This window comes from Sphaerodactylus townsendi, linkage group LG15 (assembly GCF_021028975.2).
Source record: "Sphaerodactylus townsendi isolate TG3544 linkage group LG15, MPM_Stown_v2.3, whole genome shotgun sequence".
In the NCBI taxonomy this organism is placed as follows: Eukaryota; Metazoa; Chordata; class Lepidosauria; order Squamata; family Sphaerodactylidae; genus Sphaerodactylus; species Sphaerodactylus townsendi.
In genome coordinates, this window is record NC_059439.1 from 23,447,778 (window position 1) to 23,473,930 (window position 26,153).

Consider the following 26,153-nt stretch of genomic DNA (forward strand, 5'->3'; position numbering starts at 1 on the left):
TTTCTCACTGAAACACCACTGAAGATGCCAGCCACAGATGCAGGCAAAATGGTAGGAACAAGATCCACCAGACCACGGCTCCACAGCCCAGAAAACCCACCAGAACCAGTAATCTTTCTTATGTTTCTTTGAAAACAGATAAATCAAGTGTTTCCCCTGTGGAATAAATAGAACTGTAATCTAGCATCCCTTTTGAAATGTTTCATTATTCCTATGGAGTATCAGGATTTTGTAGTCAGGTTTTTTTTCATGAAATTCACCCAATTTCCTTGTGTTCCAGGCGGTTTTTTTCTTTGCAGGCTCCATGATAGGCAACACAATCTTATTGTATGGCTAAAGCAGTGGTTCTCAACCTTCCTAATGCCGCGACCCTTTAATACAGTTCCTCATGTTGTGGTGACCCCCAACCCTAATTATCCATTTTACAGATGGAGAACACTGATGCAGAGAGTCTTAGGCGACCCATATGAAAGGGTCGTTCGACCCCCAAAGGGGTCCCAACCCCCAGATAGAGAACCACTGAGCTAAAGGAATCCATCTTCCTTTTTATTACTAAATACAACAATCACTCTATTATTTCTATATAATTATTCTGTCACTTTTGTGGAATCACAGGATTTACTATAGTCATTTTATTTCATGAAATTTAGCCCCATTTTCCTCATTAGTACAGCCTGTGTCCCAGATGACCTTTGTCTTTGAAAGCTCTATGACCTGTAGCATAGTCTTATTGGGTGATTCGAGCAGACACCACTCTTTTTATCAAGAAAAAAAAATATTGTATGAAACAAGAGATTAATAAAAAGTCAATGTTAAAAAAAATCAGGGGTATGATTTTTCAGGTGTGAAAGTCCAGTTTCCGAAAAAGTGAGCATACATGATTTGCCTGCAAGATGAGTGGATTTTCAGTGAAAAATCCTGCCCTGTTGTGGCTATATCCACAGAATGCATTGTGTGGGGAGGAGCTGTCATGACAGTTAGATCATGGTGATCATATCCTATCCAGCAGAGGTATGAGTCAGCAAGAAAGGAATGATCTGACAGCTAGAGAACAGCTAGCAAACTGGTTCTATCCAGATGCAATTGACCTATACAGAGACTGGTGGAACCATGTATATAAGCAACAGCAATGTACTGTGTGTTTGTTCCTTAGGGAAACAAGTGCCTGGCGAAGCACTTTGTTGGATTGCTTAATATACTCTGTATATAGTATCTTGTACGTAGAGCAACTCAACGGTAAAAGCCTTCTGTTGAAAGAAACAGCTGTGTGGAGTTTTTCTTCATGAAGGTGGGGGTTTGCTGTACATAGCATATCTTTTCCTACACCGTTTTTGCCCTTCTTTTTTCACTTTGTACAAGGGCTGTGGCTTGCCAACACCATTTCCCATCTAGCTATTTGATGTATTTATACCCTTGGCTGTCTGAATTCATTCTCTTTACTTAAGGACATAAATGGTCACGCACCCCCAGCAAGAAACTGGCATCCCAATTCATTGCGCAGTTGCAAAATTCACTTATTTTGTTGACCCTTTTTAAAGCTTTGATGCACCCTGGGGTTAACCTCCTGGCCATTTTAGATCCTGCCTCATCAAAGGATGACGTGGGCAGTTTTTCTGTTGCGTGTGGATGTGTGGAGATTCGTTCCACTAATAAAACCGACACTTATTTGTTGGAAAGAAATCGGCCACAGCCCAATTTATTTAACAATATCATAACTTCGAAGCTGGGCAAGCATAACAGAGCACATCCTGGCCCCCAGGCAGCAAACCGCTGAACCTGGTTATAGGGCAGCTCCAGCTGACCCCTCAGGCCCTTCGGACAGAACCCCCATCCGGCACATCCCCCAAGGGAACTGGAACAGGAAGTTACTAGGTGCCACATGGATGCAAACCCAATTTGTGACACCCCTTCCGCCGGGCAGTGAGCTCTCAGCACGGCCCCAAGGCTTGCCCTAACAAGCTCTATCACCACCTCGGACCTCATATGGAGGCCCCCAATGTGGGAAGGTCCAGCATGCAAGGTACTGCCTTCCCCAATAGGATGTGCTCTTATGCCCAAAACACACCCAGTGAATTGCGACAAAGCATAACAATAATACCCAGTAACCGGATAAACAGGGAGGGAAGGGAGGGCCTTTTGTGGTGCCAGCCTCGAAGAGGCAGGTCTCTGCCGGAGCAGCCTTTATATGGGCTGCCTGGCCCCTGTCACATGGCAGTTCCAAGCCACATGACATCTCAGCTGGCCGGCAGGGAGGAGGCATTGCACTCCTTCCTCCCCCACCGCAACTGCGCTTCCCGGCTGAAGCCTGGGGGGCGATTTAGCACACTTTCTACAGGCTGTGCATGGGCAAAAATCCGAGTTAGTAGCTAATAATGGCCATTCATCTTCTTATACATGCCTTTAGGGAGTTGATACCTTCATGCCTTTCCACACTAAGACTATCATTATTGGAATCATTGTTCACTTTGGCCCAATTGCTTGTGCTTCTTCCTGGATGGCTGAATTGCCACATAACAGATAATGGTGCAGTTGAGGCCACCAACTGTGGCAACCCTCTCATGGGGAGTGGCTAATGCCTGTGCCATCTCCTCGTCAAGTAGCTGCAGATGGTAGAATGACATGCAATTATTCAGCAGCGGGGGAGAAGGGCAAGCTTGAGAGAGAATAATCACCACATTCTGCTGCTTAGTTTGTGTTCTTTTACCCATTCTATGTAAGCCCCGCCCCCTAAGCCATGTGTGTATAATGACTGGTGGGAAGTTAATCATGCATGGTGATCAACTGGAGGTGAGTCACTGTCACCATGGCTAGCTGGAAATAAGTCATGGCCACTATGGCTAGCAGGAAGTGGATCGTTGACACCATAGCTAGCTTTTTTCATCTTGTAGATGACGTGTTTTTCCTGCCTTCTGATGGGTGGATAGACAGACATACACATTATTTTATTGTAATAGATTAGAAACATATAGAATTATATAGAATATATATAGAAACATAGAGCTAGAAGGGACTTTTAAAATCATCTAGCCCAACTGCTGCATAACGCAGTGAATTCACAACTACCTCCCCTAGTATTATAATTCTCAAAATATAATAGTCCAGTGATAGTGAACCTTTTCGAGACTGAGTGCCCAAATTGCAACTCAAAACCCAATTTTTATCCCAAAGTGCCAACATGGCAATTTAACCTGAATACTGAGGTTTTAGTTTAGAAAAAACAATTGGTCTCGGTATGCAAGCGCTATTCAGAAGTAAGCTTGGTGGCAGTCGGTGGCTTTGCTTTGAAGCAACTGTGTAACTCTTCCAACAGGTGTATCACAACCCTAGGAGGGTTTACTCAGAAGCAAGCCCCATTGCCAGCAACCAAGCTTACTCCCAGGTAAAGGATCACATTTTAGTTCTTCACATGAAAATCAGTGGGGTTTAATAGCGCTTAACAGGGTTACCTACACTGCTTCCCCCAAACTTGGTCATAAGTTTAATGCTAATAATCAAGCCAAGTGGCCCAGGCCAGCCTAGATGTGTGTGTGTGGGGGGGGCATTCTGTTTGCGTGTGCCCACAGAGAGGGCTCTGAGTGCCACCGCTGGCACTCGTGCCATAGGTTCGCCACCACTATAATAGTCCAAAGCTCATGTGTAAAGTCTTTTTGAGACAGCATTTGTTTCATCTATTCCATATAATACTTTAATAAGTGAAGCAACTTATTCTGAAAGCAACCTAATAGCAAAAAAGACAGATTTGAACAAAATCACTGTTTAATGCATTAATGCAATTAAAAAACCAAAAATATATTAGGGAACCTTCCTGTTTCAAAAATCAAAACACCCACATGCACCAATGCAGCTTGGTGAAACTGATGAATAGTGTTTCCAGCTTCACATCTGAAAATATCTGGAGAATTTGGGGGCGGAACCTGAGGACAGTGGGGTTTGGAGAGGAAAGGCACTTTAGTGGAGTATAATGCTGTAGAATCCACCTTCCAATGCAGCCATTTTCTCCAGGTAAACTGATTTCTGTCAGCTGGAGATCAGTTGGAATTGCGGGAAATCTCCAGCCACAACCTGTAAATTAACAGCCTTACTAATAAACACCAGCCAAACTAACAGTGAGGAGATTTTTTAACATATGCCTGTCTAATTCTAAGGGCGCAAAATATAAACTTTACCATAGACAAAGTAACACATCTCTCGTTGCCAGCCAAGATAAGCAGCAGATGAAAATCATGCGAACAGCCAGGAATCCTGTTCAATAACTATATTTAGCAGAGGAAAAGTGATCATTCCCACAACATCTCAGTTTTGTTACACGTTAACTTCAGCCCTGTTCACAAGTTACAATGAATGCACATACAATTTGAGTATGTACACTCGACTGTTCTTTCTGCCTAGATTAATTCTCACAGTACAGTCAATTCAGGTAGAGCTGAACATGTCAAAGAAACCCCATATTTATTTAGGTACTTGTCCCTCATTTCATGTGTACAATAAACACACATTAGTTCTCATAAGACATATGTAAGCATGTACAGCCAGGATGTACACAATCACATGTGAACAGAGCTTATATTAACTAATGTCATCTGACTTGCTTTGTATGGCAGAGCCTACCAACCTTATTTCTCAGTGCATCCTTTACCTCTTTGTTTCTCAGGCTGTATATGAAAGGGTTAAGCAAAGGGGGCACAACTGTGTACAGGAGAGAGGAAAACTTTCTCATGTCTTTCTTTATTTCTTGCTGTGGTATCATATATGCCGTCATCAGAGACCCATAGAAAATAGAAATCACAACCAAGTGAGAAGAACAAGTAGAGAAGGCCTTTTTTCTCCCTGTAGAGGATGGGATTTTCAAGATGGTTGCTATGATGTGTACATAGGAAACCATGGTCAAAAGAAAAGGAGGGAGTGTAACAACGGCTGCCAAAACAACGCTCAGCATCTTCATCAAACTGGTATCGCTGCAGGAGATTTTTAGGAGTGGGAAATACTCACAAAAATAATGATCGATTTCCTTGGGGCCACAAAATGTTAACTTCAACATCAAAATAAGCAATATTAAAACAATTAAAAAGCCATTAACCCAAGATACAGCTGCCAGCTGGATACAAGTCTGGGTCTTCATAGTTGTTACATAATGGAGTGGCTTACAGATTGCTAGATATCTGTCATAAGACATCACACACAGCAAACAGCATTCTATTATTTCCAAGGAACCAAAGATAAACCACTGGGTGATGCAGCTGCTGAAGGAGATCATTCTGTTCCCAGTCAAGAAACTCAAAAGCAGCCTTGGAAACAAATTGGAAGAGAAACAGGCCTCTAAGAAGGAGAGGTTCCCCAAGAAGAAGTACATAGGGGTATCAAAGTGCCGATCAAAGACAACAAGTGCAAAGATGAGAATGTTTCCCACAACAGTTGCAATGTAAACGACTAAGAATGCCAGGAAGAGAAGAACCTGAAACCTATATATTTCTTCAAATCCCAAGAGGATGACTTCTGTAATCGTTGTCTGGTTTTCTAACATTATTACAAGAGTGATATTTCTGTCCTTGTGGTGGTCTGATCAACGTGATGTTGAGCAGAATTTGGCAGACAGGCACTGGTAACAGGCAACTTCAATGATCATTCTTCCCAATTACACTCTCCAGTTCTTGTGCTGGTATGGAGGGGAGCTGAGGAACCAGAAGTCCTCTTTATCGCTCTCTTCTGATTTCTGTGTCAGGAAAAATGTAATGATCTTTGCACAGTTTAATCTTCAGGTTACATGATGTTACCTAAGATGAGAGGGGCACAGGACATGATGTATTTATGATGTGTCTTTATATCTAGTCTTTCTCTGAAGAATGCAGGGCAACACACATTTATCTCTTCCTCTCATTATGATAATGTTATAAAGTTAGGCTAAGAGAACGTGAAGTGGCTGAGGACTCTTAGGCCATGTCAGGACTTGAACCAGCTGACAACACCAGATTTTCAAATCCCTTGAGATCTGGGGGTGGAGTCTAGTGAGGGCAAAATTTTTGGAGAGACCTCATTGGGGTGCAGTTCCACATAATCCACACTTAAAAGCGGTCATTTTCTCTAGGGAAACTGATCGGCAGAGAGCAGTTATAATTCCAGGAAATCCCAGGCCCACCATTTTAGTCTCATATCCTTTTCACTTTGGCTCCTTCCGCACATGCAAAATAATGCGTTTTCAAACCACTTTCACAACTGTTTGCAAGTGGATTTTGCAATTCCGCACAGCTTCAAAGAGCACTGAAAGCAGTTTGAAAGTGCATTATTCTGCATGTGCGGAATGAGCTTTTGTTACAAGTGATAGTTTGTGTGATTTGCACCCAATAGCTAGCAGTACAAATATATTATATTATTCATGAACTAAATAAAACTTTTTCTTGACATGAACCATGCCTTACAGTCTCAATTTTAATCTAAAACTAAGTATGAACTATTACTCTAAACAATTCAATCTTGTCCTTGATACTGAGTCTTACATTCTTAATGGAATCTAAGCATATGCTCTAAATGAGTTCATCATGTTTATATGCTTTGTTTTTCAACATTTCAAGCTAATCAGTCACTGGCTTAAGACCTGATCTCAATGTCTTCTTGGGCTTCGTGGCTTCAAAAAGTACTATAGTAAATGCATAAATAATAACAAACATGTAGTCAAATGCCACTTGCAAGGGCTTACTATGCATAACAATGAGTTACACCACTGAAAGGCTCTGACTTTATACAGAGCAAGTCTTTCTCCATTCTACAATGTTTACATATTTTCTTGAAGACATAAGAATAACAACGCTTTCATATGCTAGGCTACAGACTTGTTACAGGCATTAACGGGTTGTTGTGGGTTTTCTTGGTTGTGTGGCAGTGGTCTGCTGGTTTCAGCAGTTGAAATATTAGGAGCAAAAACCACTAGACAGTGGCCACACAGCCCGGAAAGATGACAACAGCCAGCTGATCAAAAACTCCTGTTTCTCTTGATGTGGGCAAAAGTCTTCAATGAAGTTTAGTCCAACATCTCACACAAACATTTTCATTTACAGAATACACTTCAAATATAAGGGGCTTTCTTTGCTTGAAAAGATGATATCCTGACTTGAAATTTTATCTGGAGAGAGAGAAAGAACCTGACAAAGTAGAGATGTTAAGGAAGGAAGCTGGTAGAATAATGGACAGTTACCTTTCTGAGAACCTTATTCAATGCTGGAAGGCTTCATGGATCCATTCCTTTTGGGTGGACAAGGGTAGAAGAACACATTTTAGGATGTTTTACTCTAAGTCACTCAATAGCATTATTTCTTTCAATTCCAGGAAAATACACCTAAGAGCTTGCACCAGTTTTGATTGTATACTATGTTCCCCAGAATGCATTCAATTAAGATGTAAAGGTCTCTTCTAGTGTATTTGAATAAAAGAAATTGACAATTATATTTCTTTTTGCCTGCTAATTAAAAATGCAGGTCTCGTTGCGGTGTTATCCTGAAGTAATACACTAAAAATAAAACTCAAGGGAATTTAGGTGATGAACATGAAAATGTAAATCTCCCAGGGTATGGGTTTTGTTTGTTAACCCAAACTCCTCTTTCACCTGGAAAATAGTCTTTCAACAAACACTAATGTATTGGAGAGAAAAAAGACATTTTTATACAGTTTTCTCACTCTACCCTAACCACACTCTGTAGGTAGAAGGGAATCACATGTAGAGTTATTTATTTATTTATTTATTAAGTTGTATTTATTTATTCAGCTTTTATACTGTCTTTTCCTGACAAGTGAGGCTCAAGGCAGCTTCCAGTAAATTTCCTAAGAATTAAAATGTAGAAATACCAGTAAAATCTGCATTAATAAAACTTGATGGTGCTTTAACACAACAGGAAAGGGAAGGCTGTTAAAATTCTAATATGGAAGTGAAACAAAATATAACTATAAATAGAGAAAAGGAAGGAGCAGAGGGGAAGGGAGAAAAGGAGAAGGAAGGAGGCCAACAAGATGGAGGCCACTGTTGTCCTCAACCATAGGCCAATTTGTCAATTTTGGGCTCTTGTTGGCATAAGAACTTTTTTGTTGTTCTCCATTTGCATGTTTTAATGTGTTCTAGATGTAATATGTTGGATAGAACTTTGCCATTATGTTTGTTAGGAGTTGGTGTGAGGGCAATAGCGAATGACCACTGGAAAATTGTACTTTAAAAAAACACCTATTCAGGTCCTAAGGGGATTCATGAGTAACTGTAGAATGTCTGGCTTATCTTTTGTGCATTAGGGTGCTATTCTTATAATCCAGTATCAGTTTTAGATGACATTTCTTATAGCAGGCCTATCCATTGGAAGTAACGGGGGTGGGGATGGGGAGCAGCTTCATTTTGTAAGGGGTCAATGTCGATGTCTACAACTGACTTGCACTTTTCTACTGAAGAGCTACAGAGATGGGCATTTGGTATGCTGCCAAGTTGTTCAATATCCCATAGTCATTACTAGTGAGTATGTTGGAGAAAATTATGACCATATTAGTGTGGGTTGATGCCTCCAAGAACCTGCAGGTTGTTAGACAGTAATGTGCTTGGATTAGAGTGGCCAACTTCCAGGTAGTGTCTGAGAATCCCCCAGAATTGCAGCTTATCTCCAGACTACAGGGTTCAGTTCTCCTGGAGACCATGATGCTTTTGGGTATTGGACTCTATAGCATTGTACCCCACTGATGTCTCTACTCCCAAAATCTCCAGGAATTACCCCACCCAGAGCTGGCAATCCTCTCTGATGTTGTGAGAAAGATTTGGTAAGAACCAGGGGCGTACCTAGGCAAACTGGCGCCCAGGGACAAAACCTGAGTTTGCCCCCCCCCACCCGGCGTATGGGCAGCCACCCTCCCCCACCATGACCAAACAATGATTTTTTGTACCAGCTCACAAAACACCTCCCACTCCCATCAAAACATATATGGCTCTCTCCCCACCAACTCTTTTCCTAATTTCCTAATTACAACCACCCTATGAGGTAGGTTGTTAGCCTGAGAAACAACTCCAAGCCAGTGCAAGTGGGTATTAAGCATGTAAATCTCTCACAAATCACCCCCAGCAAAACATTTACCAAACAAATGTCAGCATCATCTCTCACATAACACCTCCAGTGGAATCCACCCCCAAACAGCATCACTTTCAATGGTGTTTAAACTAGGGAGCTCAGATTCTTTTAAAATCTACCTTACAGGGAGAATCTGGGGTCCCCGGTTAAAACAAAATGGAAAGTGATGCTGTTTGGGGGTGGATTCTCCCCAACCCTGAAACAGCATCACTTTTGAGGGTTGGAGATTCAGATGAAACAAATAGCAGATTCGGCTGGAATCTGGGCAAATTTGGGCACATTCGGACAAAAATTGTCCGATTATGTCCTGCCCAAATATGAACAAATGTGAATGCAAGGTATTTGGGCTTTTGGGGGGAATTATTGGTGTTTTTTTGGCTTGCATTTTTAAAGCTAGCGGCACCATGATTTCAGGGCATCATCCAGAGACTGCCCTGATGATATCACCCAAGTTCTTACTAAGAACCTGTAAAGCTTGAGAGATCAATAAAGTGGGATCAAGGTTAACAAATGAATGGGACATATTTCATGAAGGATCAATAGCAGGGAAAACCATATTATCCCTGGTGACTTTGCAACTTGAGTAAAAAAGGCATATGGAACAGAGCTGACTCAGTAATTAGCAGGAGTGGTCAAGCAGCAATCCTCCACCATCTTTCAAAAAGATGGCTAAATCTATCAATGTTGTGGAGAGGGAGATTTACATAAATTTGGTTTGTCAGATATAGCCTCTTGATTACTTTTTTTCTCATTTCAAAGTAAAATTTCTCTTTCATTACTCTTTGTTTTCCCTTTGAAGAAAAATCACACCACTGTGTGGTTCTCTAGTAGGAGGATACAATGGTATATAGGAAGACAGCACCTGCCTCTGAGAATCTACAGAGTGAAATTCTGATATTTTGTAGAACCTTCCCCCCCCTGCCCTTCCTCTCTGAATTTCTCTGATCCGAAAAGGACTCCACATTCCTTTAAGAGGGAAGTAATGGATTGTAGAATGCAAGGAGAAATTGGGTAGAGAGTAATTAAGAAAAGTTATCTTGACATTGCAAATTGGATCATAGTCCTTAATCTCCATCAATATCACCATAGTTCATCTCTGAGGAGAAGAAATATGGTAATATTTTCCCTTTAGACAGCTCATTATATGTATCCTTTAGAAGATGTACACAGCTAGCTTCCATTGCTATCTTGGGACATGTTCCCTGCATCTCTGTAAGATAAGTAATGGACCAGGTGATATTGTATCTATGATAAGTCACACACTAGAAAAAGGTCAGCAGTGCACAGGAGGACTGAGCTATCTCCCGGAAGACTCCTTAAGATAGTGTTATTTTGGAATTTGCCTTCTGGATTTCATGAATTTTAGAGCAGACAAGTGTCCTCATCTTGCTTCTGATCTCACAAAGGTAATTTAAAAAATCTGTTGCAAATGTAGTTCTGCTCAGGTGCCTTTCACTTCAAAGGGAATGGGCAGGATAGAAAAGACATGTAATCCAGAATAACCTAAAGGAAGTCCCATAGCAAAGTCAAATCTAGGCATTTTTTTCTCCATCAAGGTAAATTACCATGTCAGGTGTTCTATCCTTTCATCTTCCTCCATGGTTATTGAGTGTTTCTAAACCTTAAGGTCTGCAAGTCCATTAACATCTGGAAAATAACCTCAAAGGTGAGTAACAAAAAGTGGTGGGTGGGAGCTGATGATCCACATGCACAATCAGAGTTAAATACATAGATCTTTCCAGATTCTTTGAATCTGTTAAAATGTGACATATGTCTGCATGAATGGGGTTTCTTGGAAAAAAACACCCTGAATTTAAACTCAAACTAAAGATGCCAACATTTCCGCAAGGTTCTTGAATGTCATTGGCTGACTTTTGCAGATCAAATCAGCTTCTGAAGGTACAAGATGGAGCCTGTTCTTTGTTTTGGAGAGGTGTTCTTCTGGATGTTCAACAAAGACATTAATTTGATGGCAGTGTCATTTCTCTGCAATGTTCTCAGTGCATAAAGTAATTACTGTTTGTTTAATGTTACAGTGGCTCACAGATCATTGTTTTGGTGGCGAAATTGATCGAATGGAACATCAAAAAAGGGGGAATCTAACTCTTGTCACCCACTTTATACTCCTTGGTTTTCAAGATCTGAAGAATCTTCAAATCCTCCTTTTTCTGGGATTTCTTCTCATCTATATTGTGACAATAGCTGGAAATTTTCTTATCGCTGTGGTTGTTGTGACTGATCAGCATCTTCATACCCCCATGTATTTCTTCCTCGGCAACCTGTCTTGCTTGGAGATCTGCTATAGCTCAACCCTCATCCCGGTAATGCTGGAAACTCTCTTGAGGAATGGAAAAACCATTTCATTCAGCAGCTGCTTCCTACAATTATTTTTCTTTGGCTACTGTTTAGGGGCAGAATGCTATTTGCTGTCTGTGATGTCCTACGATAGGTATCTGGCAATCTGTAAACCACTGCATTATGGGATGACTATGAGCACCACTAAGTGTATCCAGTTAGCAGCTGTGTCATGGATCAATGGTTTAATAGGTATTTCCATTATAATGGTTTTGATGTTGCAGCTGACATACTGTGGACCTAATGAAATTGATCATTACTTTTGTGACACTGTTCCACTAAAAAAACTCTCTTGTAGTGACACAGGGTTAGTGGAATGTGTTAATCTAATCTTGCTGTTTGTATATACAATGCCCCCATTTCTTGTAACTTGCATGTCCTATGTATTTATCATAATGGCCATTGTAAGAATTTCATCCACCACAGGAAGGCAAAAGGCTTTCTCTACCTGTTCTTCTCATCTTATTGTTGTTTCTACTTACTATGGTTCTTTAATGACTGTGTATCTGTTGCCAAACTCCTCTACATTGAACAAAGCTTTTTCTCTCTTGTATACAATCCTTCCCCCTTTAGTCAATCCTCTCATATACAGCTTGAGAAACAAGGAGGTGAACCAGGCCTTGAGACAAGCTCAAAGCAAGTTGGTCAATTTAAGAATATTTCACAGTGTGCTAGCTTACTTAGTGAATGCTAAAGAAAAATAAAAGAAAACAAGGAGGAACTGTGTGATGAATTCCAACATTTAGCCTCATTTTCTGCAACTGAATTGCAGACCACAAGGAGTTAAGTCAGGACTGCTTCTGATTGGCTGGCTGTGAAAGGCAGAATTCTAAAGGCTGCGTGAGGAGATTTTTGAAGGAGACTGCCAGGGGGAATGTATGTGTGTTTGCAGCTCAGTTCTCTGGGGATTTTGAATTGGTTCCAAAGTGAGCTTGTGAATGGGGGTGTGCTGACTGGGCTTCATTCTTAGTGGATTAAGCTACTCTGTTTGAGGGACTGAAGGGTCAGATTAGAAAGAGAATCTAGGTCCCTGGGGTGAACAAAACCAGTGACACTAAATAAACACATGGGTTGCTTGGTGGTTTATCTCTGAAAAAAAAACCCAGTCAGATACTAAGCAGTGAAGATGAGAGTGCTGGATTGTTATCATAGAGATGTAAAGAGAACAATAGTCTTCCTGAGGGATAGCTGGAATTATTTCTCTAGTAAGCAATATGTGGGCTAGACATATATAATGGAGAGATTGTCTGCAAGTTAGTGCTTAAAGAAACTATCTTGAATTACGTACCTGAGGGTAAGACAAAACATATGAGAAATTTCAAGTGAAGCAAGAGTTCCAATAAGATGTGTGGCATTTTTCATATCCACAACCCACCTTCAGTGGATTATTTAATTTGGCTAAAGGTTCATAAATGTGCAACTATCATTTAAGAACATAAGAACATAAGAACAAGCCAGCTGGATCAGACCAGAGTCCATCTAGTCCAGCTCTCTGCTACTCGCAGTGGCCCACCAGGTGCTTTTGGGAGCTCACATGCAGGAGGTGAAAGCAATGGCCTTCTGCGGCTGTTGCTCCCGAGCACCTGGTCTATCAAGGCATTTGCAATCTCAGATCAAAGAGGATCAAGATTGGTAGCCATAAATCGACTTCTCCTCCATAAATCTGTCCAAGCCCCTCTTAAAGCTATCCAGGTTAGTGGCCATCACCACCTCCTGTGGCAGCATATTCCAAACACCAATCACACGTTGCGTGAAGAAGTGTTTCCTTTTATTAGTCCTAATTCTTCCCCCCAGCATTTTCAATGAATGCCCCCTGGTTCTAGTATTGTGAGAAAGAGAGAAAAATTTCTCTCTATCAACATTTTCTACCCCATGCATAATTTACTCCACTTGTCTTAGTTTTTGGTGGAAAATGAATTCCAACGGGCGACAAATCAGACCTATTAATTTATAATCAGGATGAATAATTCCTTTTGTTCATTACAAGTTCCTTAGAGTTTAAACCAGGCTTCAGCAAGATGATGTAACATTTGGGGAGAAAGATGCAAGCCAGTATTCCAGTGTTGGAAGCCAAGATGGCAAAGACTTCAATAGCTACCCTGTTTTTTCCCTTGGTGCTCAAGTAAGTTGTGAGAAAAGAGATCCAAACACTGCAAAACACAAGCATGCTGAAGGTGATGAACCTGGCTTCATTGAAAGCATCAGGTAGGTTTCTGGCAGAGAATGCTAAAGTGAAGCTGATGATGGCCAGAAAGCCCATGTACCCTAGGACACTGTAGAACATGGTGATAGAACCTTCATTACATTCCATGATGATTTTCCCAGGCTGCGAGTTCATGTCAACATCTGGGAAAGGGGCAGAGATTGATAGCCAGGCAATACAAATCCCCAGCTGAAAGAGGGAGAAGAACAAAATGATAGAGTTGGCCATTTTTCCCCCCAGCCATTTTTTCAACTTGTTCCCTGGATGTATTGCCATGAAGGCCAGAAATACAGTGATAGTTTTTGCCAACATGCAAGAAATTGCAACTGAGAAAATGACTCCAAAGGCTGTTTGCCGGAAAAGGCAGGTCGTCTTCCCAGGCTGGCCAATGAATAACAGGGAAGCAAAGTAGCAAAGCAGAATGGAGATGAGAAGAATGCAGGTGAGATTTTGATTATTGGCTTTGACGATGGGAGTGTTCCAGTTCTTTAGAAAGATCTGTATAACCAGTATTGTGGCAATGGCAAGGGTAATGACAAGAAATACCAAAATAATCCCCAAGGGCTCTTGATAGGACAGGAAAGTTATAACTTTGGGGATGCACCAGTCTTTGTTCTTGTTTGCATACTGGTCTTCTGGGCATTTGATACAGTGAACTGCATCTGGAAGAGACAAGAAGAACAACAACAGTTCAGCAGTCACAAAAACAGAGCTGGGACCGGCCATCTTTTCTGCTGGTGAAAATGGAAGGAGGGATTTCTCTCTGAGCATCTTCTCAAAGACTCAAAGACTCTGGCCATTTCCGCATGGCCACGATCAGGGTTGGGTTGGCATACATGACGCCGACCCAACCCCCCTGGGACCGTTCGCATGAACGGTCCCAGAAACTACTGGGACGACAGCGCCACGCTGCGCTGTCGCCTGATCGATTTACCTTCTCCACGACCATCCGGCGCATCGCGGAGGCCAGGGGACACGCCCCCCCACCCTGTGCGACCACTCCGGAGTCGCAGAGAAGGTAAGTCGATGGGGAAAGGGGGGAGGGATGGCGTCTTCCAAAAACCTCGCTGGGGAAGCGAGGTGGGAAAACGGCGGCTTCACAGCAGCTGTGCCCCCCCGTGAGAACAGATTCCTGGGGATGCCGTTTTTGCCATCCCCAGTGCGTTGTTTACGGCCCGTGCGGAAAGGGCCTCTGAGCTGGAGAATATGGGACCCACATGAACAAATGCCACGTAGGACATGGTCTGTAATAAGGAGAATTGGGCTAGATTGAATGAAAAAAAAGGCTGGATCTGTCAAACGGAGGCTGAATAGAAAAAATAACACCGGATATAAGGGAGCATAATCAAAATAGATGTTTTGTTGGAGTTGCATATTTCATTTTTAACTAATATATCCTAGCCTTTAGGAAGTGATTGGATAGACTGGTTAAGCCAATGCAAATACATTTAGAAATATTAAATTGCGCTCCAAGCAATTCTGCACCATTACTTACCCGACTGGTTAGAAATCATGTTTTCCACACACGGAGAGCAATCATAGCAGCAGAGTGGTTCCTCTTGCCGAACTATCCTGCTATGTCCTAGAGGGCATGTCTCAACACATTTGGAACAAGGCAGCATCTTGTCATAGAAAATGGAAAAGCATGTAACATAACATTCAGTAATTGGACACCTGCAAAAAGCCCTAATCTGTCCTTCCTGTAAATGACAAACCTGCATCACTGCATTTCACAACCTTACTTCTACTTGATAGTATGTGGATTCCATTTCAAATCCCCAATGGGAAGATCTTATCTTTTACTTAACATGGAGCATGTCAAATTTGGAACAATGTCAAGAAAAAAATACTTACCTCTATAGCATCGTTGATGTTTATCAAAGGACATAGAGGTATATGAAGCAGTTTAAGACTATTAGTCAATCTGTTATGTATCCCATAGGTCCCCAAACTTTTTGAGCCTTCCAGCACCTATGCAATGTGCACACACAGTAGGAGGTGGAGCTACAAAATGGCTACCGCAGGAGGCAAAGCCAGCTACAAAATGGTTGCCACAGATTACGTTCACTCACATAAGGAAGGTCCTCATGCTGTGGTAGAGTTGCGACCAAAGCATTATTTTGTTTTGTTTTTTAAAAAACCTGCGCAGCCAATTAAATATCCAATAGCCAACCAGAAGCCTTGATAAATTCAATAAAATAAAGCCCTATATATGGTGCTGCCCACTCTCCACAAAGTTTTCAAGGGTGCCAGGAAAATGTTATTGGATGTCATGATGCTCATGGGCACCACATTGGCAGCCCCTGGTCTATTTTGATTGGCATTGATTCTCCACATTTTCAGAGAGTCTCATAAAAAGTTTCTATCACATGACAAACTTCAGCTATGCAATTACAATATTCAGAACATATTAGCTAATTCAGCAGCAATGTTAGAATCTAAATTTTAATCCTACCTGATTAAATCTATTGTTCCACACAATGGTATCTTGATCAATAGTGAAATCTTGGGCTGCTGAAATACTTCCAACCTGAACACCAAGGAAGGAATTGTTCGGGAAAGTGACCCAGTTGATAATATCATATGCTACCAACAATTCCCCATTCACAAATGATACTTCTTCCAATGCACTGTTGTTAAAGCTGAGGTTTTCCAAAAAGAAGTGGAGCTAGATTGGAGAGTTAATAAACTGAGTCCATTATATTTGTCTGCTCAAACTGACATTCAATAAGGTGCAATAAACCTTCTTATCCTAACCCCACTTCTTTTTTTGCTTGTGCAACATATTGTGCAATCAGTACCAAAGTTCCCAGAAGTCAATTTAGATGGTTCTCCATGCTCAGAATAACTTCCTGAGGAACAATATGGGATAGGAAGGAAACTGTTGTGTAAGATCTTGTTTTCATATGATGGGTTGGGAGATGATGTACAATCTCTTCATTATGTGAAACTTTTAATTTCTGTCAGAAACCATGGCTGGTACTTGAATCATTGATGGAAATACAATTAGATAACTCTCTTTCCTGATCAAAAGCTGTACTAAGTAAGGCACTAAGTAAACATTCTTTGACTTACATTGCTGCCTTTGATCACAGAGAATTATTATTACATTTCATGTTGGTATAGTTTGGGGATTATGAATGCACTGTTTTAATATCTTGGACCTTTTTGTACGATACAAATGATTAATACTGTTTGACACCTGAGGAAGACCAACAGTGAAAATGTGCCTGGTTACAATAAATAATGGCCTTAAAATTGTACTTGTGAGACTACTATTTGGGTCAAGATTTTTTAAAGAAATCTGAGAAAACCAGATTTGTATTCCCAGTTTGCCATGGAATCTTGCTGGGTCAACTTGAGCCAGTCACACACTGCTGGCCTAAACTACTTCATAGTGTGAGTGTGAGGATAAAAGAGTAGAGGAGGATGTACTCCTTCGGAACCTCAGTCGAGAGAAAGCTGGGGTACAGATGAAGTAAACAAATGAACATTGTATTTTGTTGTGTACTTTGACACACCCGGAGAAATGGGTTTGGCATTCATGTTCCAACTTCAGAAATTCCAAGCCTCCCCCTTGGAGTCCAAGAAAGCATATATGGATCCCCCCTCCATATATATAAATCACCTTTCCTTTTGGTTCAAGGCAGCTTATGATAATATTAAAGGTACATAATATATGAATTTTACTGTTCGTGTTGGAAGCCACCCTGGACCCATAAGTGAAGAAGAGCATATAAATTTTATGACTGACTGACTGAATGAATGACAACGTTACCCCCAACCAGTTGTTTGTTGAGTAACAACATTACCTGCCAAGGCTGAACATTCATATAAAAGTTGCCTTTATATCCCATTGTTTTTGGCCTTGGCAAGTAGACGATATCCAAAGCGTGTGCTATAGCATAGATAGCATTATAAATATTGTAGCTCTGAGTGCTTATTTCCATCTCAAACATAAACCTAGACAGGCTGTCCAGTTTTTCCTTTCCTGTACAAATTTTGCACTTGTTGATGTTTTCAGCGGGAAGGCAACATTGGAATGCCATTTTCCAGAATGTGCAGACAAAATACATCAGTGCCTCATCAAGCTCTAAGGTCTGGAGAAAGTCCTGGAATCCTGTCACTGCTTTTTTGTGACCTATAAAACTTAAGGCACCTTGGAAGGTTGCTGGGCAGAAGCGATTCAGGTGCGGTGTGCTTGTGAAATCCCACTGTGCTGTTGTGATCCAAACTTTCCCAATATGTTGGTGCCTTTTAAATTCATAAACATTTAAGAGATTTTCCAATGGAACCAAAGATTGAGAATTTCCACTGACAGCAATCACATTCACTTCAGGCAAAAGAAGGGCTGACTTTAGCTTTAACATTAGTTTGTGTGGTCGGAGGCTTATTACTGGAATTCTATACATGAAGGCAACACAAATGTTATTTTGTTCAAGCAGAAATGTCAACATCTGGGTAAAACTTTCTCCATCATTGTCATCTGAAGCAATGAGGCCAATCCATGTCCATCTGAAATACAATAGCAGTTGGACAATCCCCTTGTACAGAATAGTTTCACTTGGAGCCATCCAGAACAAAGAAGGGTGATGAGTTTTATCTCTGAATGAGGATTTATGTGCACCATAAGCGAACTATTGGGGAAAGCATGAGGTATTCGACACAGAAGAAATAATTGTAAATAGCCATACTAATGCCAGTTGTAATTTTCAGTGCTATGTTCCACATTTTCACTGTTAGATTAAATTTCATATGCTAAGAATTACACTTCTTTTCTACCAAGTGTGAGATTCAGTTTCATTTACTTACAAGTGATTTACCGGTTAGAAATATGTATGGTATCATTTCCTTCTCCTTCTGTATTCTATCCCCCATATCATCATCCTTGACATGTAATTGGGTTGCTACAACACAAAACAATGCCTAAAATCTTACCAGATAACCTTGCAAGACCTTGCATGGAATTTTGTTAGGGCTCCCAGATCTCCTGCTGTAGCAGAAGACCTGTCAGCAGCAGCCCCTAGCCCACACTGCTGTCCAGTAAGATGGCAGGGGATAAAAAAAGGTGTGAAATCATATTTTTTCAGCAAATCCTAAAGCAGCATGCAGACACAATGGTGCCATTTTGGGGAGGGACATCATGCCACAATCCTTGGGTCCTTAAATGTTTTCAAAATATGCATGAATACAAAACAGTTCCAAACAATAACACAATATCTCGTACTTCAGTTCAAACAGGCTGTGGGTTCAGTCCTGTTTCAACCTTCTTCATCAATGTAAGCAATTTTCACGCAAGACCTGTAAGGGTTTTTTTGGGTGGGAGGGGGAGGTTGTCTGATAAGATGAAGAATGATCTGCTATCTAGCTCAGTCTCTTCAGAGCAGTCACTGAGGCAATTTTGCACTTCTACTGAAACAGCAGCAAAGGACTGCATTGCTACTAAACTTCTTGAACAGAATAAAGAACTAGGAGACTACATGACAAACATTTAGGTTTTTGATTGAATAAGATCACAGCATTATTGCAAGCCAGGCTGGTATTAGTCTTTTTGCATGGGAATTTAATGTACTGACTATGATTTATACATAGCCACATTAATCCAGTTAATGGATATTTGATTAGAACATAACTTAACAGTAAGATGATTCCATTGATATCCCAGTTACTTACATACGTACCTGTGAAATCTTATAGATACTCAAGATGGTGGCCATTTGGATGGAGTTTGTTATAGAACGTCCCCCAATAACTGACAAAACATCTTTTTTCCTAGTAAACTGTAATACATTAACTTGCTTTCTGAATAGTAAATCCAGAGTTGTTTTGTATGGGCTCCTTGAATCAAATACATCATCATAGATATGGAATCCTAGGGTAATATTGGGCAAGATCTTAGGATTCTTATTGATTTCATGGATGGCAAAAATCAAGGCTAGGATATGCTGGTAATTTTTTTGTGCTGGTCTGCAACGGAAGTAACACTGAGAGTTAGAAACTTCTGTCAAAGGTGAGATCTAGTACATAGTCTCTTAATCCTGACTGCTGCATTCCCCATGGAAGGCTGATTTGTTACAAGGTTTGGGGGTTTCCCATAAGGATTACAGTTGCCCATCTGAGCTAGATTTGGCTATAAATATGGGACACAATCCTTTTGAAGCGTGCAAAAATAATTTTGGGGGATAAACAAGCTGTGGCCAAGAAATGCTACCAGAAATAAAATGGTAGCTGTGTTTACTTTCCACTCCCACCCTTCCCTTTTCAACCCTGCAGAGCTTGTTGAATTCTGAAGGTAAAGGCCAAGTAGTTTCCGTGCATGTTATTCCAACACATGGGATAACATCACATCACAATGTTTACTAGACCAACTACATTAGTGAGTTAGTTTGCTATTGCCTTCCCCAGTCATCTACACTTTACTTCCAGCAGGCTGGATTCTACCCTTTGATTTAACAAGCAACACAAGTGGGAATGAAATGTCAAAGTATAACATTGGCAGCTATGCACCTGAGGCTGATATGAGCAGCGACAAGTGTAATATTACCTTTAAAAATAAATAAAGTAAAATGTCTTTCTCTGGTGTACATAAACACACATGATACAGTACTGAAGACGGCTATGAGGGACAATTAAATAAAATGGGCTGCCACAGGCATGAAAATATACAAATTTGAAATATCCACATTTCTTCTGCAATCTGTCTTAATTTAATTTCTTTTACATTGATTTTCTGACTCCTCTACTGAATAGCTAAGATGAGAACTCTTGATAAAAATTTCTAACACCTTTCTTAATACAAGTTTTTGAGCCTTTAACGAAACTACTAATAGTAGAAATTCAACTAATAGATCTTAAGCAGATACATTAATGTGGAAAACTGTTCCTGTGGCTATGTCTCCTCCTCTCACAGAGCTGTGGACAACTCTAGTTATCAGTTGAAAAATGGGGTGGTTACTACTATTTCTCAGCTGCTAAGAAGAACTTACTGAAAAGAGTAATAGTTTCTGTATGGAGATTTCTGAAAAATGTGTTGCCTAAACTGAGGACGGGTCAGAGAGAAGATTCCTCCAATTACAAAATCTCCTGGCCTATGTAGATGGTTGTTATAAATTTTGCACTTCATGTCCTTAGACACAAGAAGTGGGAATAGAAGCAATAACAATAACTTGATGGAAAATGCATAGCTACCCAGTCCATAGCACATCTGCATTTTGAACTATACTTCCAGGTACAATGGTCTCTACTTCATGTCTCTTGCTCAAACTTTATACATTTTTCCATGGAATTAAACAGAAATAAAATTAGTGGACATAGAGATTCAGTGAGCAGGTTTGCCCCATTTGTGGTTGATTTTGTCTTGCTCGTCCGTACAGCACACCACTAGTTCTGAATAATTTTAGAAGTCAGATTAGAATATGTTTTATTGCTCACTTTTCAAGAAGGATAGCTAATAACAGTGATTTCGATAATTACAGTGTAGGTGCCTGCCTGATGCATCTGGAAGTGGGGGGACATAGCTGTAAACAGCATGAAATTGCTATGGGTGATTTTTTTAAAAAAATGCTATGGGTGATTCAAAGATGTGTAAAAATGCACAATCAGATGTTGGCTAATATTCCTTGATGTTAAAATGCTGACTGATTTCCACCACACTTCTTGTACTACTTTTCAAACCCCTACATCAGTGTGGAGGCTACACTGAGGCCACTTCCGCACAAGCAGACTAATGCACTTTCAATCCACTTTCTCAATTGTTTGAAAGTGGATTTCGCTATTCCACACAGTAAAATCCAGCTGCAAAGTGCATTAAAAGTGGATTGAAAGTGCATTATTCTGCATGTGCCGAAGTGGCCTGAATATTTATCTGTCGTGCTGCTATGACTTCATATTGCACTGCCGTAGGGATTTCATGGCCAACCTAAGCAGATCGCAGAATTGGTTTGGGATTGTGGCCCACTCCCTCTGAAATACTGGAAATGGTTTATATACTTAATTAGTGGGTTGTTTCCACTTTTGCTGATATCAGATGTAAAGCTGCCGAGTAAATAAAACCATGAATACTCTGGGGAGAAAACTCCCTATGGTTGGAAAGCTTCGTATGGATATAAATTACTCCTACATGCAACTGTGCAAGTAGAGCTGCTGTTATGACCATTCAAACAATTTTCAAGTGAGTAAGAGATTTTTGTTCATATAATAATGAGAAAATAATATTTCCAAAGACCATGCAATGTGGATGTAGTGAGACCTTTTGAATGTGGCAAGGTCAATTACATTGGCTGCTTGGCGGGCATCCCTGCATGGGCTATGCAAATGGGATTTCCTAGCTGTTATCTTGGTAGCACTTGTAAATAGGATAATTTCAGCAATTCATTGGGCCCTTGATCACTGAAGTGTCTACCATGCCAAAATTATGAAACTGGGTTTGATTCATATATTTCTTTCTCAGTCAGTATTCAACAGCTGCAAAAGGAAATCCACACATACCAGCATCATGTAGCAAAGTCAATGGTTTCTTTTCAAAAGCTATTTATAAGCATAAGCATAAGCATTTTATTGTCATTGTGCACGCACAACGAAATTTACAGCAGCATTCCTCGATGCACCCAATTTCAGACTCATACCCCATCCTCACTTTCCCCTTCCTCCACCCATCCCTACACAGCCCCAAACACATCAACACGAAGCCGCAGAGTTTAGCATAGCCACAGCTCTAGAGTAGAGAAGCTGTCTCTAATAAGCCTCTTTGTCCTAGTTTTGATAGACCTGTATCGTCTGCCGGATGGTAACAGTTCAAAAAGAGGGTGTGCTGGATGAGATGGGCTTTTTTTAGGCTTCGGGAATTATAGAGTTCTTCCAAGGAGGGGAGAGGGCAGCCGATAATCCTCTGTGCAGTAGTGATCACCCTTTGGAGCGCCTTTCTATCTGCCACTGTGCAACTGGAGAACCATACACAGATGCAGTAAGTTAAGACACTCTCTATAGCACAGCGGTAAAAGGACACCAGGAGTTTTCCATTCAGTTGTTTCCTTAAAAGTTGTTGTTTCCTATTTCTAGCAAGCCATCAAAGCAGACATTTCCAATGTAGATATTTGAAATTAAACTATCATTAAAATAACTTAAAATGTTGCTACAGCATATGTTTTACGAATGTGTGCCTAAATTCATCATCAATGCATAGTTGTCTGTATCCTGAAGGCTGGAATCAGCAGATTGACAGCACAATCCTGAAAGGAGTTTCGCCCTTCTAAAAACCATTGGAGCCAGTAGCTTTAAAAATAACAAAATAGCAGGAACTGAGCAACCATATTCAGAGTTATTCCATTTCAGTTGACTTGACTGGATTTCAGAAGACTTCTTTTTTTTGCTATCAAATCATAACTGACCCACAGTGATGTGCAGGGTTTCCAAGACAAGAGATATTCAGAGGTGGTTTGCTATTCCCTGCCTCTGCATCACAACCCTGGTATTCCTTGGAGGTCTCCCATTCAAACACTAGTCAGGGTCAGGGCTAAGAGTATGTGACTGGCCCAAAGTCACTCTGTAAACTAATCCAAAACCCTAACCACTACACCATGCTGGCACTCTCTTGGTGGGATTAGTCTGAAATAAATCTGTTTGTGATCTTTTTTCTGCAAAGAGAAAAAATAGCTTTTAAATAATATTTCTATCTGTAATTCTCATTCTTTTAACAATTTCCTTTAAAAAAAATGTATCATCTCCAGGGCGGATTCCCCATGGGCCAAAAACAGCAGTGTGAAAATGGTGTTAAAGGGTGTTAAAGGGTGTAAAAGGGTTTACACCATTTTCACACCTCAGTTCTTGGCCCTTGCGGAATCTGCCAAAGCTTGGAATCAATTGTCTCTAAAAGGTCACTAGATTTGGGATCTTTGGCCCTTCAAACCAGTTCTGAAAACTTATTTTCCTATACATCTCTACTGTTCTTATTATGGCTCCTTGTTTGTATTGGAACAGCCTATTTATTCATCTTGCATTTTTTAATTGAAAGGCAAATGTATACTGGCTAAATAAATCTACTGGTATCATAGGAACATCTCTCTCTCTCTCTCTCTCTCTCTCTCTCTCTCTCTCTCTCTCTCTCTCTGGCCCTTTAAACACATGCAGAATAATGCACTTTCAATCCACTTTCAATGCCCTTTGCAGCAGTGTGGAATATCAACATCTAATTGCAAAGAATTGTGAAAGGCCGTTTCCGCATGGCCCATTAACGACGGCCTGGGGTAAAAGCGCCCGCCCCCCCAGGCCGCCATTACGATACCAAGCGCCCGCTGCTGCAACGCCAGCAGCTTAGCGACCTTCAGTTTCCGTTCCCTCCCCAGGGCGGCCTCAGGCTGCCTAAACAACAACCACTTTAAAGGGTTGTTGTTGGGAAAGACGCTGTCTCCAACTTCATGCGCCCCCACTTTCACGATAATGTCACGCAAATAAAGAGTGATGATCTGCTGGGAAACGATGCGCAGCCCTGCCCACACTGTCCTCCGACCTCCAGGTGGTCCGGAGGGCGAAGCCGGAGCTTCAGCAGGCAACTTGAGCGAGCAACAATATCAATGAAGCGCAAAAATGAAAAGATGTCGACCATCTTGGAACGCCGCCTGCGCGTCCATGTCGACCTCTGCTTGGCCGATTCGCATGCTTGCATCGCGAGCGGGCTTCCACCACTACGCCGCCAGAACTCTTGGCATTGATGGTGAAGCCTGGAGGCCGTCGCTTGGAAGGAAGCTTGGCCAAAGTGGATTGAAAGTGCGTTATGCCCCATGTGCAGAAGGGGCCTCTCTCTCTCTCTCTCTCTCTCTCTGGATCCCTGTTGAGCACTATTCTACTAAAAGCTAACAAAATGACAATTGATTGGGAATGATGGTTGATTTATCATCCAACTTCCATGAGGTCATCAATATTATTTTCAATATTATTTACTAGTTTTCTTATACTGCCCAATCCCCGGAGTGCTCTGAGTGGTGATATCTAGAATGCATTGTGCTTTTTGACTGTATTCGTTGCAAAGCAATGTTTATTGACTTGGGAACTGCATGTATTGCCCATATATTTATGAATCTTGTTCAAAGGAAGAGGTACAGGAAGTAATTTTAACTATTTAAAGACAGGTCACATAAGAGAGCAGAAGAACTAATGTAAAAGAAAACAGATTATGAAACATTTTATGTGAAAAAAATTATGAACATCAGATTATGTTTTTCTCTTTCTTTTTAGATTCAATCTATGGAAAAGAATGTGTGGGAAAACCAAACGATGGTTACAGAATTCATCCTTCTGGGATTCGGAGACAACCCAGATCTTCAGATATTTCTCTTTTTGATAGTCCTTATTATCTACACGGTGACCATGGTTGGGAACATCCTCATCGTTGTTCTTGTTGTGACTGACCAACACCTGCACACACCAATGTACTATTTCCTGGGAAATCTTTCCTGTTTGGAGACCTTCTATAGTTCTACCATTCTCCCCAGGATGTTGGCCAGTTTTGTGACTGGAAACAGATCCATTTCTTTCATTGGCTGTTTTCTACAGATGTATTTCTTTGGTTCTCTTGCTGCAACAGAATGTTTCCTCTTGTCCGCCATGTCATATGACAGATACCTGGCCATCTGCAAACCTTTGCATTACACAACCCTGATGAACCATAGAGATTGCCTACATTTAGTTGTTGGGTCTTGGATAAGTGGCTTTCTAGGAAACAGCATATTGTTTCCTCTGCTGCAGTTAACATTCTGCGGAAGAAATGACATCGATCATTTCTTTTGTGACTTCAACCCCTTACTAAAATTAGCCTGCAGTGACATTCATAAAATAGTCATTTTGGCTTTTATCATTGCTTGCATATTCACATTGCCTCCTTTTCTCTTGACTGTGACATCCTATGTTTGCATCATTGCCACCATCCTGAGAATCCCCTCTTCTGTAGGAAGGCAGAAGGCTTTCTCGACCTGCTCCTCCCACCTCATAGTGGTCACCATTTTCTATGGCACACTGATGATTGTCTATATGCTGCCTAACACCCAAGCACTGGGAGACCTGAACAAAGTCTTCTCGGCCTTTTACACGGTCTTGACCCCTATGGCAAATCCCCTTATATACAGCTTGAGAAACAAAGAGGTCAAACAGGCCTTGAAGAAAGTTCAAGAAAAAATAATGCCAGCTAGATTCCTAAGCTAAAATCAAGGGTGGAATGTGTTCCTGTCCTCTCGGTACATTCAATCTGCTATAACATAAAGAGTAGCCTGTGTTGTAATAGTTCATAAAACATCAGTACTTGATAAGCTGAAAGGATTGGTTTCTGCTGCTAGCTTGATAGATATTCTCAGCTTGTGCTCCATTAAGGAGGGTTTTTTTTAGATCTGTTTTCTTAACAGCACTACGTTAAGGACTACGTTAAGGACATTTAGATATGTTTACTTAACAGCACTATGCAGCAGTGGCGTAGTGGCTAAGAGCAGTGGCTAAGAGCAGGTGCACTCTGATCTGGAGGAACC

General features: G+C 41.0%; 4 protein-coding genes across 4 annotated transcripts; 2 read left to right on the forward strand and 2 right to left on the reverse strand.

The window, feature by feature from the left end:
• Positions 1 to 2,453: 2,453 nt before the first annotated feature.
• LOC125444190 (olfactory receptor 6C4-like) lies at positions 2,454 to 5,796 on the reverse strand. The gene is made up of 3 exons (XM_048516628.1): positions 5,772 to 5,796; positions 4,613 to 5,556; positions 2,454 to 2,600 (listed from the first exon to the last, which is right to left on the reverse strand). The coding sequence occupies exons 1-3, from the start codon at positions 5,794 to 5,796 to the stop codon at positions 2,454 to 2,456; spliced, it is 1,116 nt and encodes a 371-aa protein (XP_048372585.1).
• Positions 5,797 to 11,161: 5,365 nt separating this feature from the next.
• LOC125444191 (olfactory receptor 2AP1-like) lies at positions 11,162 to 12,149 on the forward strand. Its single transcript, XM_048516629.1, has one exon. It carries the CDS (start codon positions 11,162 to 11,164, stop codon positions 12,143 to 12,145), a length of 984 nt encoding a protein of 327 aa, XP_048372586.1. The 3' UTR covers positions 12,146 to 12,149.
• Positions 12,150 to 13,395: 1,246 nt separating this feature from the next.
• On the reverse strand, positions 13,396 to 24,304 carry LOC125444192 (vomeronasal type-2 receptor 26-like). Its single transcript, XM_048516630.1, has 4 exons — positions 24,149 to 24,304; positions 16,100 to 16,174; positions 15,140 to 15,266; positions 13,396 to 14,306 (listed from the first exon to the last, which is right to left on the reverse strand). Exons 1-4 carry the CDS (start codon positions 24,302 to 24,304, stop codon positions 13,396 to 13,398), a joined length of 1,269 nt encoding a protein of 422 aa, XP_048372587.1.
• A 596-nt stretch (positions 24,305 to 24,900) lies between these two features.
• LOC125444193 (olfactory receptor 1020-like) lies at positions 24,901 to 25,836 on the forward strand. The gene has a single exon (XM_048516631.1). It carries the CDS (start codon positions 24,913 to 24,915, stop codon positions 25,834 to 25,836), a length of 924 nt encoding a protein of 307 aa, XP_048372588.1. The 5' UTR covers positions 24,901 to 24,912.
• The last annotated feature ends 317 nt before the right edge of the window (positions 25,837 to 26,153 follow it).

Bases quoted from the DNA above. Each gene is read 5' to 3' on its own strand.
- LOC125444190 (XM_048516628.1), bottom strand. From the start codon at position 5,796: ATGTCCTGTGCCCCTCTCATCTTAG. The intron at 5,557-5,771 runs GTAACATCATGT...CACGTTGATCAG, and splicing joins CTGTGCCCCTCTCATCTTAG to ACCACCACAAGGACAGAAAT. The intron at 2,601-4,612 runs GTTGGTAGGCTC...TACCATCTGCAG, and splicing joins AGGATGCACTGAGAAATAAG to CTACTTGACGAGGAGATGGC.
- LOC125444191 (XM_048516629.1), top strand. From the start codon at position 11,162: ATGGAACATCAAAAAAGGGGGAATCTAACTCTTGTCACCCACTTTATA.
- LOC125444192 (XM_048516630.1), bottom strand. From the start codon at position 24,304: ATGCAAGCATGCGAATCGGCCAAGCAGAGGTCGACATGGACGCGCAGG. The intron at 16,175-24,148 runs GTCGGAGGACAG...CTTGGTGTTCAG, and splicing joins GCCCTCCGGACCACCTGGAG to GTTGGAAGTATTTCAGCAGC. The intron at 15,267-16,099 runs GTAGGATTAAAA...TTCTATGACAAG, and splicing joins GGAACAATAGATTTAATCAG to ATGCTGCCTTGTTCCAAATG.
- LOC125444193 (XM_048516631.1), top strand. From the start codon at position 24,913: ATGGTTACAGAATTCATCCTTCTGGGATTCGGAGACAACCCAGATCTT.